This window comes from Rhipicephalus microplus, chromosome 9 (assembly GCF_043290135.1).
Source record: "Rhipicephalus microplus isolate Deutch F79 chromosome 9, USDA_Rmic, whole genome shotgun sequence".
In the NCBI taxonomy this organism is placed as follows: Eukaryota; Metazoa; Arthropoda; class Arachnida; order Ixodida; family Ixodidae; genus Rhipicephalus; species Rhipicephalus microplus.
The window spans coordinates 3,402,800-3,416,258 of record NC_134708.1 but is presented as its reverse complement, the minus strand read 5'-3'; the positions used below and the strand labels follow the sequence as shown (position 1 = coordinate 3,416,258).

Below are 13,459 nucleotides of genomic sequence, written 5' to 3'. Positions count from 1 at the left end.
TGCCTACAGCCACGAAATATTTAGTTTGTATGTTACATAAATAGAGCACGCATAAGCGCAACAGGAATAACATTCTGGCTAGGCACCACAAAGAGGGATTCGTGTTGTCCACTACAGCTCTCATAGAAAACTACTCTACTCATCTGAATAATACCAACCATCCTGTAACAGACATTTGGGGCACACGTGACACTGATGCCTATCTAGATAGACTACTGCATCAAATATAGTGATTGCAGGATGGCAACTTTTCATTCAGTTCATAAAACTGTATAAAAGACCCTTCAAAAGAGAGGACATTTAGGTGTGTTGACAGTTCACCATACATCAAACACAAAAACGATTGTCTTCGGCGCAAGAGGTGTGGTTTACAAAATTCCTTCACGTAGGTTTGAGAGACAGATGCCTCAACGCTTGAGCCCAACAATAAAATTCAGAATATAGACATATATACCCGGCGACAACTTTCTGTGGCAGCACGGCCAAGGCTACGTGGGCGGAGCCTATGCACATGTGCTACTGCGCCAAGTAGTCCGACCGCTTCGACGGGTGTTTCGGTTTCGATTTCACCAGCGCATACTTTATCCTTTGTGTGTCCGGCGTTGACCCAGGTTTCGTCAAGGTAGTATATGGGTCTGGAAGAATAAACAACAAAAATGAAGCATGTCATCTGCAGCGAAGCGCGGCGAATGCAGCGAAACTCGGCTCGTGTCACAATTATTAAAAATTGCTCGCGTTTCGGCTCACGTTTGCTCGCGTTTCGGCTCACGTTTGCTCGCGTTTCGCTGCAGGTTTCGCTGCTCGCGTTTCGCTGCGTTTGCTCGCGTTTCGCTGCTTTTCCTTACTTGCGCGTAAACGTTGTACGCCACCTTCTTGGCCTGTACGGACAGCTTTTGATTTGACAACGCCTGGTAAGGCTGCGCAGCTGGTGGACTCGCGGCACGCGGCGGTGTTTCCTCCGTAAGCGTCGTTGACGAGCTGTAACCGGCGGATGCCATCTTTGACAGTGAGGAATGCGGTGCGGTAAAAAGGCGACGGAAGCCAAAAAACCCCCAAAAAACCTGAGAGAGCGTGAAACGAAATTTTTTCTACTGCGCAACGTTTTTATTCACTAATTAAAAAATAAATCCGCGAAAAATGTAAGTGACGAATGGTAAAATCTTAGTTACCCAGAACAGTATACAAACGTTTTCGTTGAGGGACTACATGCTGTGGCGCAGTAAGACAAGCGTGCTTCGGCTCCGTAGCCTTGGCAGTGCTGCCACAGAAAGTTGTCGCCGGGTATAGTGCTGCCAATTGCGAGAAATGTGACACAGTGACATCATCCTTTGAATAGACTGTAGTTCTGTACTGTCACTGTGACAAGGCAACTAGAGAAATCGTAGAGGTGTCGGAGATAGCTAGGGCGCACAACGAATATGTCAGTGCAGCTTGTTTTGTTCAGTTATTTAGGTTATAGCTTGACTGTTAGGCATAGCCATCAAATGTTTATTTTCCTTCTTTTGTTTCTTTTTTCAGCTTTATGATATACAATAAAAAGTGAGCACACGTCTTGTCTGCTTATTGTCCTGAGTTATTCGTTATGGCACTACGGTATCTGATGTACGATGAACAAAAGAACACTGAAACCTGCAAAGTATGTTAAACTGAGCTTTACAATTTCCAACCACAGAACTGAACAAAGAAATATAATAATAGTCAGACAGTACCTAATAACAAAAAGGTATCCAATGTAAGAAGGTATAACATGGATAGAATTGAACACTCTCTGAAGAACAGAGGAAGCGTCAAAGCAGTGAAGAAGAAATTTTGAATAGGCAAAATCAAATGTATGCACTAAGGGACAAGGAAGGCAAAATAAATACCAATATGGATAGGATAGTTAAAATAGCGGAGGAGTTCTACAAAGATCTGTATAGTAGCCAGGGCAACCACGACCTTACTATAAGAACTAGCAGTAACCCTGATGACACCCCACCAGTAATGATAGAAGTCAGAAGTGCTTTGGAGAGCATGCAAAGAGACAAAGCTGCTGGTGAGGATCAGGTAACATCAGACCTGCTGAAAGATGGAGGACAGATTGTGTTAGAAAAACTAGCCACCCTGTTTACGAGGTGTCTCCTGACGGGAAGGGTACCAGAGTCTTGGAAGAACGCTAACATCATCTTAATACATAAGAAAGGAGATGACAAGGACTTGAAAAATTACAAGCCGATCAGCTTGCTCTCTGTAGTATACAAGATATTTACAAAGGTAATTGCTAACAGAATTACAGCATTAGAATTCAATCAACCAAAAAAACAAGCAGGATTTCGACCAGGCTATTCAACAATCGACCACATTCATACAATCAATCAGGTAATAGAGAAATTCTCAAAATACAGCCAACCACTATACATAGCCTTCATAGATTACGAGAAGGCGTTCGATTCAGTAGAAATACCAACAGTCATGCAGACACTGCGGAATCAGGGCGTCGACGAAGCATATATAAATATCCTGGAATAAATTCACAGGGGATCAGCTGCTACCATAGTGCTTCACAAAGAAAGCAACAGAATACCAATCAAGAAGGGTGTAAGGCAGGGGAATACAATCTCCGCAATGCTATTTAGCATGCGCTTATAAGAGGTTTCATAAATGTTAGCATAAAAGTTAGCAGAGAGTACCTTAATAATCTGCGCTTCACCGATGACATTACATTGCTGAATAACTCAGGGGACGAATTGCAACTCATGATTACCGAGTTAGACCAGGAGAGCAGAAAGGTAGGTCTTGAAATTAATCTACGGAAAACCAAAGTAATGTACAACAACCTCGGAAGAGAACAGCACTTTGAGATAGGTAATAGTACACTAGAAGTTGTGAAAGACTATGTCTACTTAAAACAGGTAATAACCACGGAGCCGAACCGCAACATTGAAGTAGCTAGAAGAATAAGAATGAGGTGGCGCACATTTGGCAAGCACTCTCAAATCTTGAAAGTGTAGATTGCCACTATCCCTCAAGAAGAAGGTATATAACAGCTGCATCTTCCTGGTACTTAGCTGATTGATTGATTTGTGGGGTTTAACGTCCCAAAACCACCATTTGATTATGAGAGACGCCGTAGTGGAGGGCTCCGGAAATTTTGACCACCTGGGGTTCTTTAACGTGCACCCAAATCTGAGTACACGGGCCTACAACATTTCCGCCTCCATCGGAAATGCAGCCGCCGCAGCCGGGAATCGAACCCGCGACCTACGGGTCAGCAGCCGAGTGCCTTAGCCACTAGACCACCGCGGCGGGGCTTCCTGGTACTTAGCTACGGAGCAACATTTATTGATTTGATTTGTGGGGTTTAGCGTCCCAAAACCACAATATGATTATGAGAGACGCCGTAGTGGAGGGCTCCGGAAATTTCGACCACCTGGGGTTCTTTAACGTGCACCCAAATCTGAGTACATGGGCCTACAACATTTCCGCCTCCATCGGAAATGCAGCCACTCCAGCCAAGATTCGATCCCACGACCTGCGGATTAGCAGCCGAGTACCTGAGCCACTAGACCACCATGGAATGTAACGCTGAGAATGGCAAGCAGATCGAAACAAGCAGCGCGGGGCTCACGCGTGAATGACGCACGAAAACAACATACACAGGCCGAGAGTGAACTAATAACGTTTGTTGCTTGACACCTAACGCGCTGTTCAAACAAAAACAAGGCATGAAACGTAATCACAGGTGCAGATATAAGTGCGAACTAACAAGTGCCCCAGTTGTTACTGCGCTGTGTTTGAAAAGTGAACTCTTTTCACAAATGACGCCTGCCCAGCGAGCGAAGAGATCTTTATGCGCTTGGCAACTAAACGCAATCCTTCCGGTCAAAGTCGAAGGCGCGCGTTTTTGCCTACCGCACGATAAGCACGCGCGCACACAAGCTTCAACCCACCCCACAACTTGTGGGGCAAAGTACCAACGCCCCCTAAATAAAGTACAGGTTGGAGATAAGCATGCGTCAGCGCATATCGTGACGAGCTTCAGGGCGCCTAGCGCGGGGGGCGGCTTTTTTTTTCTTTCATGCGAAAAATGACGATGGCGGAAAAAAAAAAAACAGCCAATACTGTTCTATAGTTATATTGCAATAATAAAAAAAAACTGAACGTCGTCGGGGTCATACCACGCACGCATGGCATTAAAAACGAAAAGCGAACGACACATGGACACAGACACAGATACCGCGGAAAACTATTCGGTAAAGCGCCCTGCATAGGCAACACGGCCCCACATATGTGACACTATGTACCAACAGGCCCAACACTAGGCTCTGCTTGAAGAGGGGCTTCACGAGGATTCCAATATCCCTCGAATACGCATTTTTCCGGCATAGCACCTTCACTCTGCAGTCAGACCACCTTGATGGGTAGTTGCATGTGGCATAATATACGCCCATTTGTTAATTTCAAATACTTCTTAATTTTGAACATTATACAGTAGACTCACGATAAGTCAAACTGATAATTCATACTTTTAGTTAATTCAAACAAAATGCAATTTTTTGTTTGGCCCTCTATCCTTTCAATGTACTTTTAATTAAAAGCCTCTTAATTAAAACTTTGTCATGCAGTTCATTCATACTTTGTGCAGTTCTATACCAGAAAATATATTTCCCCCTACTGTTTGAAAATGTGTATGCTTATATAATACTAACAATCTAAAAATGAGAAATAAGCACCTCAGGCCTCTCTAGTAAAGAAATGTTTGAAAGAAAGCTCACGAATGGTAAATCGTGATGCTTTTCAACTGGTATAGAGAGCTTTGTCCTGAAAGGACATACCTATAACAAAGAAGCAGTTGGCGATTCACGATTTCTTTAAAAAATCTGATTAAAAGTAAATGGCCAATAAACTTGTGGACCCTACACCTCTGCTTTCGCTTCATTGTGTGCAGTTAGAGTTTAAAAACACTTGAAAAATGTTTAAACATGATAAAATCAATGCTTAATCATGATGTGTGGTGTCACCTCACCCAGTGTAATCTATCTGAGAACTTCTGATAATTCAAACAAAATTCAGAGGCCCCTTTGAGTTTGAATTAACGAGAGTCTACTGTAAATTCTTTCTCTATAAATTCGAATATTGCAATATTTACTCAGATATTCGAAGCACTCAAATAATTATCACACATGCCTTTTCACTCATCAGCATCTTGTATGAATGAGCACCGGTGAAAAGGGGTGCTGCTTCAACTAGGGCATGCACATCTACAGAAGACTTGTGAGCAGCACCAGTAGAACATATATGAAAAAAAAAAAAATTACAGCCACCATACTGTGATTAAAAAAATGAAAACTGACACCCACCATTTGAAGTGTGAAGGAAAGCTATGTGGATCTTACACAACCAAAAGTTCAAATCTGGTACAGGAATCAAACCTAGAACCAATGCCTTACCGGGACACTCACTCTGCCAACTGAGCAAACCTCAATATTACTTTGTCCTCGCATAACTAATCACTAATATCATTATGATATGAGCCGTATATGAACCATTCATGCTATATTATCAAGAAAAAAAGAGCAGACTGTTGAACAATTTCTGAGAAATGTGCACTTGAAGTGGTTGTACCTTTGCACCACACCTCGATTGGATAACTTTAGAGGATTATTTCCTTTGCATGAGAGAATGTCCAGCCCCAACTGTGCAATAAAGGTGCAAAACAGTGTAGTTTTTTTGGCAGGGCTGCCCTGAAGAGAACTCACAGAGGTGGTCATCAGTGCTGCCCTCGGAGCACAGCTTCCGCCAGGGAGGCTCATAGGCCAGCACTTGCTCCACACCAGCAGGTTCGTAGCGGTCGGCTCTGTGTGTAGAAAATAGGGGCTTGTGTTATAGCAGCAAGCGTCTGCACTAGGCCATGTGTCACCCATTTCGCAAAGCAGGCACGATCTATTCTGCTGCCAGTGGGCCTGAGAGGACAACAGTTTCCAACCTGTTCGAAATGAATGCTGCTTCACTGTTCCCCCCATTCCCCCCAGGTGACACGTCAGAACCCCCATTAGCACTGAAACACGAGGCCTAAGGAGAATTTCGCAACTGGTATGACCACCGATTAGTTTTCATATAAAACTTTGACCACAAATAAACGACGCAGTACGAGACATAAACCACAAGTGCTTCTTTTGTGTTTTTGTTCTTTACGTTTACTGGCACTCCAATATGAACACGAGCCCACCTGATTATGCTGTCACCGATTGGTTTTACTTGACACCACATTTCATGGCAGCATGCTTCGTTTATGCAGTGGTCACACATAGCTGTGCACAGCACAGCTTGGTTTGAGCCAACGTAAGCACTCGTTAATTAGAAAAATCGGATAATTCACACGTTTTCCAATCGCAGCCATCATACACATTGTTTAATGAAAAACTCTCGATCATTCAGTCATGACGGGCCACAACCTGGGTAATTCATTCTTGCAAATGTGTAGGGGATAATAGAGCGAGAACAATGTTCGCCGACAGCCAAAATGCGGTCCTCACTGTCATGGTCATCGCAGCAAACCACACGGCAACATTCAGAAAGGCTGACCACCAATTTGCACTTACCTCCACGTGGGACATCTCCTGCCGGTCGAAGAGGCATAGTTGCCATTGACAAATGTGTTGTTGGCGACAAGGCTTAATTAAGCAGCTGTAGCAAAGGCCATGTTCTTTCAATTACCAGTGATATATATATATATATTGTAATGATGACAAATGCAGTACCTTCTCCTTTAGCCGGGTGTGCATATATATTGTAATGATGACAAATGCTCCTTCTCCTTTAGCCGGGTGTGCATGGGCGCACACCCGGCTAAAGGAGAAGGAGAACGAAGTCAGATAAAGAACAACGGGCGTTGTCTCCAAGTCTCATCCTTTACCATGGCGCAGCCGACGAAGAGGAAGTCTTACGTCCCGGCTTCGTCATCCAGGACAGCCGCCAACGTGCAGCCGCGGTAAGCGCCGCTTGAGGACGGCGTCAAGGCCTCCTCGGCAGCTCTTCACCTGCCGCCACTGCCACCACCGTTCGGGGACGGCCTCAAGGCCTCCTCGGCAGCTCCAGTACACGTTACCGGTACCATTTCACAACAAGAGACGCCGTCAAAGTGTCCTTGGCCATGGATTCTGCCGTTAGCGCAGGTCGACAAGTGAACTCTGTGAATCAAGCCACCTCTCTGTACCCTTGTGGATCATCGGTAGCGTGGTTCTCTCATCGTAGGAACGCGGTTCATGCTTCCTCGAACATAGAGTTCATGACCCGACAGCTGTTGCACCTAGCCACCGAATCAACTGCGGACGGCGTCCATGCCTCCTCAGTGGTTCCAAGGTACCACTTGACAGACGGCAGGCTACCACCTTCATCTAAGAATGCGCATGGGCTGCTATCATCAGAGAACGTCGCGCACGCTTTCTGCGGCCTGCATCCACTGAGCCGAACCACGAGATTGAAGTAATTAGAAGAATAAGAATGGGGTGGAGCTTATATGGCAAGCTTTCTCAAATCATGACTGGTAGACTGCCACTATCCCTCAAGAGGAAGGTATATAACAGCTGCATCTTGCCAGTACTTACCTACGGAGCAGAGACCTGGAGGCTTACCAAGAGGGTTCAGCTTAAATTGAGGATGACGCAGCGAGCGATGAAAAAAAAAAATGGTAAGTGTAACCTTTAGAGACAAGAAGAGAGCAGAGTGGAACAGGGAACAAACTGGGGTTGAGGTTTGATTGATTAATATGTGGTGTTTAATATCCCAAAACCACCATATGATTATGAGAGACTCAGTAGGGGGTAGCTCCCGAAATTTCGACCACCTGGGGTTCTTTAACGTGCACCCAAATCTGAGCACATGGACCTACAGCATTTTCGCCTCCATTCAAAATGCAGCCGCCGCAGCCGGGATTCGATCCTGCGACCTGCGGGTCAGCCGCCGAGTACCTTAGCCACTAGACCACCACGGTGGGGCAACGCGGTTTAAGGATATCATAGTTGAGATCAAGAAGAAATGGACATGGGTATAGGCAGGACAACAATTTGTCATTAAAATTAACTAGCTGAATTCCCATAGAAGGCAAGCGGGTGAGGGGAGACAAAGTTAGATGGAGAGATGAGATAAGCAAGTATGCGGGTATAAAGTGGCAGCAGCAAGCACAGGACCGAGTTGACTGGCGGAACATGGGAGAGGTTTTTGTCCCACAATGGGCGTAGTCAGGCTGATAATATATTGCCATGTGTACACAGTGACGGTGGTAGCGGTAGTAATTAGTGAAAGATGCAGATAATGCTTCAGACTAATTAATAATAAATATATCTATGTAGGGTCTTACATGCCATATCAGACAAATTAAAAAATGTGTCTTGCACCATGATTGCATTGTGAAAAAAGCCACAGGGTAACAAAAATTGCAGCTTCTACACTACTCTTATTTAAAACAAGTGCAGGATTAACACACTCAAGTGAAAGTGCATTGATGTAACACCTTTTATTTACACTTTAGATAATTGAAAATTTAGTTAATTCAGACATCTTTTCCAACCCCATTATATCTGAATTGATGAGCTTTCACTGTGCATTGTAGTAGCCACAATAGCTGCAGCTAATGTTACAGCACCTTGAGAGTGGACTTTTCATCAGTACATTTGACTCCAGTGACATAGAACGTCATGTTTGTGCGAGTTCTAAGATCCCCTGTAAAGTCGCTTACACCTCTAGGTGTACATGCTTCGCGCATAAGCCTCATTTGGAGTTCGTAACTATCGAGCGGTAGGTGGCAATGTGCTCGCGAGCGTTTACCACAGTCATTATCATGGTTAACGCAGCAGTGGCATCTGGTGGTAAGCCTGGGCGGCGGCACATAAAAGATGAGCGGTCCTCTTTGGCGTGTGGCGTTGGCGTGAATGATTGTCCACGGTGGATGGCACTGCAGGTCATCTGCCGTGGGCCCTTGTGGCGAGTCGAGCATTGGCGACGCTGCCTTTGCACTACTTCGTTTGTGTTTGCTATATTATTGGGTGTTGTGGAATACTGTGTAAGGTTGTTTTAGCACGTTGATCACAACTGATGTAATAATTCAGCTGGCAATATAGTCTTTCTAAATATAAATGAATAAATGTGTGTTTGGCTGGGTCCGACCGAGTCTGCTGTGTCTGTTCACTTCGAGAGCGCGTGCCTCACTCGCTAGACCCCACACTGGCTACCCAACACGAGGCTTTTGGAGCATCGGACGACAGTTTTTGCGGTTCATAATAGCCATTTTCTTTAGATGGGGTAGAGTAGGCCTAGGGGTGACTCTTATTGATAGCGTCGACGGTGTGCTTTGTTGAGAGCGAGGAGAGAGTTGTGGATAGATTGATTGATATGTGGGGTTTAACGTCCCAAAACCACTATAAGATTATGAGAGACGCCGTAGTGGAGGGCTCCGGAAATTTCGACTACATGGGGTTCTTTAACGTCCACCCAAATCTGAGCACACGGTCCTACAACATTTCCGCCTCCATCGGAAATGCAGCCGCCGCAGCCGGGATTTGAACCCGCGACCTGCGGGTCAGCAGCCGAGTACCTTAGCCACTAGACCACAATAGCGGGGCGAGAGATAGTTGTGGTGGCGTGTTTGAACTTGTTGGCACGTTGACGGTGAGCTTTTCTTTCTGCTCGCAAGTCGTTTTCTTTCTTTTTTTTTTTTTCAAGGAACGTTGTTGAGTTGCTTGTGAAGAGCCATGTGCTCTGCATCCTGGGGAAAGCAAAGCTTAGAGAACGTTGATTGTAGGCCAACATCAAAGCAAGTGAGTACCGAAGCCTCGTAGGTGGTCCGAGTTTCTGTAAATACCTTCTTCTATCTCTTTGGCTCAGAGAGTCGGGCATCGCTGCTTGCGAGCGTTTACCACTATCATCATCATCATGGTTAGATTGGCAGTGGCGCCTAGCGGCAACGTTTTTAGATATTGTCAGTTGCGTAAGCGCGCACAATCACAGTGGCGAGGAGCAACCTCCTCCCATATCCTGTGCAGCGGCCATGCTATTGTCGCTTTGGGATCGGTGAAGGAGCGTCGTCTGCTACCTCTGCATGCGAAACAGCGGGAAATTCGTCTCTGAATACACGGATTTTAGCTAAAGCAGTTAGATGAGGGCCGAGTGAATACTATTTAGTGATAAGTGATAAATGAGGGCCGCCCCTGTACCTATCAACTGTATAATTCTGTGCCTGCAATGAATCAGTGGGATGATCCTGGGGTGGCCCACAGGGCCTGTGCCATTCTTCCCCTCCCCCTCACCAAACTTTTTCCCGCTATTATTAATCGAGCAAAAAGTGACAGTCGACCACACTTGCTTGTCTGTCACCCATTTCATATCAAGGTGGTGCCCCTAGCCCCCGAAAAAAAATTCTGCCTGTGCCTTGGCAATAAATAGCATTCATCTGCGCCTTCAGGTTGTGTATGATTCTAAGCGAACGAGCCTGTTATAGTTACACACCGTATAAACTGTGTTTAAGAATTTATTTAGAAACGGTTGTGCTTCTTTTTGAAGAGCTAAGGAAAAATAGACAGGCCACACTGACAGTCTCGCGCGAATTAACGCCACAACCCTGCTATGCTTTATATCGGTGAGCTAGTAGGGCTTACAGCTGACATAAGTATAATTTTTATGCAGAGATGCCTTTCATACACAAACTCTTTAGATTGTAGCCAAAATTATCCAAGCAATTACGAGAAAGGCTTTGAAAGTGAAGGAAGAAGAATAAAAAAAATATAATGTAGTGCAAAAGATGGCACACAGATACTACTTAACTTTTATTTGGAAAAGCTTTTTCGCAAATTGTATTTTGCATTTGACAAGGCGATCAAGCATGCTTGAGTGAATTAACGATCTGCCATCTTGCGTCACTTTATCTGTTCATCTTTCAGCCGATGATTGCGTAATTTTTCGTGAAATAACTGGACCTAATGCCGTCGCCCTTCTTCAATCTGACCTCACTGCTGTCTTTAATTGTTGCAACACATGGCTCATGGAATTAAATATTATGTTAAGCGGTTTATTGGCGGACACTCAGCAATGATTAACGACAGCGACAGTCAATGCGGGGATCGACTCTCTGCGCGAGCTACTCTTCTCCTTATGAAAAGGGCGACCCACTAGAAGGCGCTGAAGAGGACGACCCACTGTTCAAAGGCTTTACCACAACTACCCTGGGTACGAAAAGGGAGCCGCCTGGTGACCTAACAGGTGGTTACAATGAGCGGGTCATGGTAGGCCTTCAGGCGCTCCACGTTAACAATGTCGCGTCTTCAACGACGCATGTCCGAAGATGGTTCGATGGGTTCAATCAAGTAGTTGACCGGGGAAGTGCATTTGACGACACGGTAGGGGCCTTCGTATTTGGGCAATAGTTTTGAAGATAGGCCAGTTGCAGTAGTAGGGATCGAGAGCCAGACGAGCGCTCCAGGAAGGAACGTGGGCGCAGTAGTGCTGGCGTCAGCGCGAATGACTTTTTGCCGCTCTTGATCATGCGCTGTAAAGGTCCTTGCAAGCTCTCGACACTCTTCAGCAAGCTTGGCTGTAGCAGAAATAGGCGCCCACTCGGACGGATCTGGCTTGTACGGAAGTATAGTGTCGATGGTGTGCGACGGGTGCCTTCCATATAATAAAAAGAAAGGTGAAAAGCCAGTAGTGCTTTGAGGGGCGGTGTTATATGCGTAGGTGACGAAGGGTAGAATGTCACCCCAATTTGTGTGATCGGCGGTGACGTACTTGGAAAGCATGTCGCCGAGCGTACGGTTGAAGCGTTCCGTGAGGCCATTCGTCTGCGGGTGGTAAGCAGCAGTTTTGCGGTGAACAACGTTGCACTCTTTGAGAATGGCTTCGACGACTTCAGACAGGAAGACGCGGCCTCGATCACTGAGCAGTTCCTGAGGTGGACCGTGTCGCAGCATGAATCGTTGGAGCAGGAAGGAGGCCACATCGCTCGCTGTAGCCGCGGGGAGAGCGGCAGTTTCAGTGTATCGTGTGAGGTGGTCCACAGCAACAATGGCCCAGCGGTTACCAGCTGACGTTAGTGGAAGTGGCCCATACAAATCGATGCCAACGCGCCCAAACGGCCTGGCAGGGCAAGGTAGAGGTTGCAGACCTACCGGTGACAGTTGCGTTGAAGTTTTGCGGCGCTGACATTCTATGCAGGAGCGAACGAATTTCTGCACGTAGCGCTACATGCCGCGCCAAAAGTACCGTTGGCGAATGCGGTGGTAAGTCTTCGATACCCCGGAGTGCGCACATTGCGGATCAGAATGAAAAAATTCGCATATGTCAGAGCGCAGACTGCGAGGTATGACTAGTAGCCACTGGCGGCCGTCACCGTTGTAATTGCGTCGGTGGAGGAGGTCGTCGCGAACGGCGAAATGGTGGGCTTGACGACGCAACGCGCGAGTGGATGAAGTGGATGGATCAGTCAGCAAGTCTATCAGTGAGGCAATCCATTGATCCTTGCGCTGTTCAGTAGCAATGGCATGAATGCTAATCGAAGAAATGGCAAGGTGAGACACTGAGTTGTTGGCATTGTCGTCAGGCAAGGGAGAGCGCGACAGGGCGTCGGCGTCAGCATGTTGCCTTCCATTGCGGTATAGCACGCGGATGTCATAGTCTTGCAGGCGAAGTGCCCACCGGGCGAGACGGCCTGAGGGATCTTTCAATGACGACAACCAGCATAGTGCGTGGTGGTCGGTGACGACATCAAATGGGCGACCATACAAATAAGGTCGGAACTTTGCAAGGGCCCAGACGATTGCCAAACATTCCTTCTCGGTGACTGTGTAATTAGTCTCGGCTTTAGTAAGCGCACGGCTCGCGTACGCCACGACATATTCCGGGAACCCTGGTTTGCGCTGCGCAAGGACAGCGCCGAGGCCGACACCACTGGCATCCGTGTGTACCTCTGTAGGGGCCGTAGGGTCGTAGTGGCGGAGTATGGGAGGCGACGTCAACAAACGACGAAGTGTTCTGAAAGCGTCGTCGCACTGTGATGACCACGAATGAAGAGGCCCGTTACTTCCGAGAAGCTTCGTCAGCGGCGATATGATAGTCGCGAAGTTTCGAATGAAGCGCCGAAAGTAGGAACACAGTCCTACGAAACTGCGCAGTTCCTTGACGGATGTCGGCTTGGGGAACTCGGTCACGGCCCGAAGCTTGGCTGGATCAGGGAGAATTCCGTCCTTGGACACGACGTAGCTGAGTATTGTCAGCTGCCGAGCTGCGAATTGGCACTTCTTTAGGTTCAGTTGCAGACTGGCGTTGCTCAGACGCGTTAAAACATGCCGAAGGCGTTGAAGATGCGTCGAGAAGTCAGGAGCGAAAACGACGACGTCATCGAGGTAGCACAGGCACGTGTGCCATTTTAGGTCACGCAGAACTGTATCCATCATGCGCTCAAAGGTGGCGGGCGCATTGCACAGCCCAAACG

At 46.7% G+C, this 13,459-nt stretch overlaps 1 protein-coding gene across 1 annotated transcript in view; it reads right to left on the bottom strand.

The window, feature by feature from the left end:
* The window catches only part of LOC119163331 (protein SHQ1 homolog), a 64,940-nt gene that overhangs the window by 30,966 nt on the left and 20,515 nt on the right, over positions 1–13,459 (bottom strand). Inside the window, exons 7-8 of the mRNA XM_075874269.1 lie at positions 5,739–5,836; positions 523–635 (exon numbers count right to left, since the gene is read on the bottom strand). Of these exons, the coding sequence (XP_075730384.1) occupies positions 523–635; positions 5,739–5,836 (211 nt within the window). The remainder of the gene's footprint in view (positions 1–522; positions 636–5,738; positions 5,837–13,459) is intronic.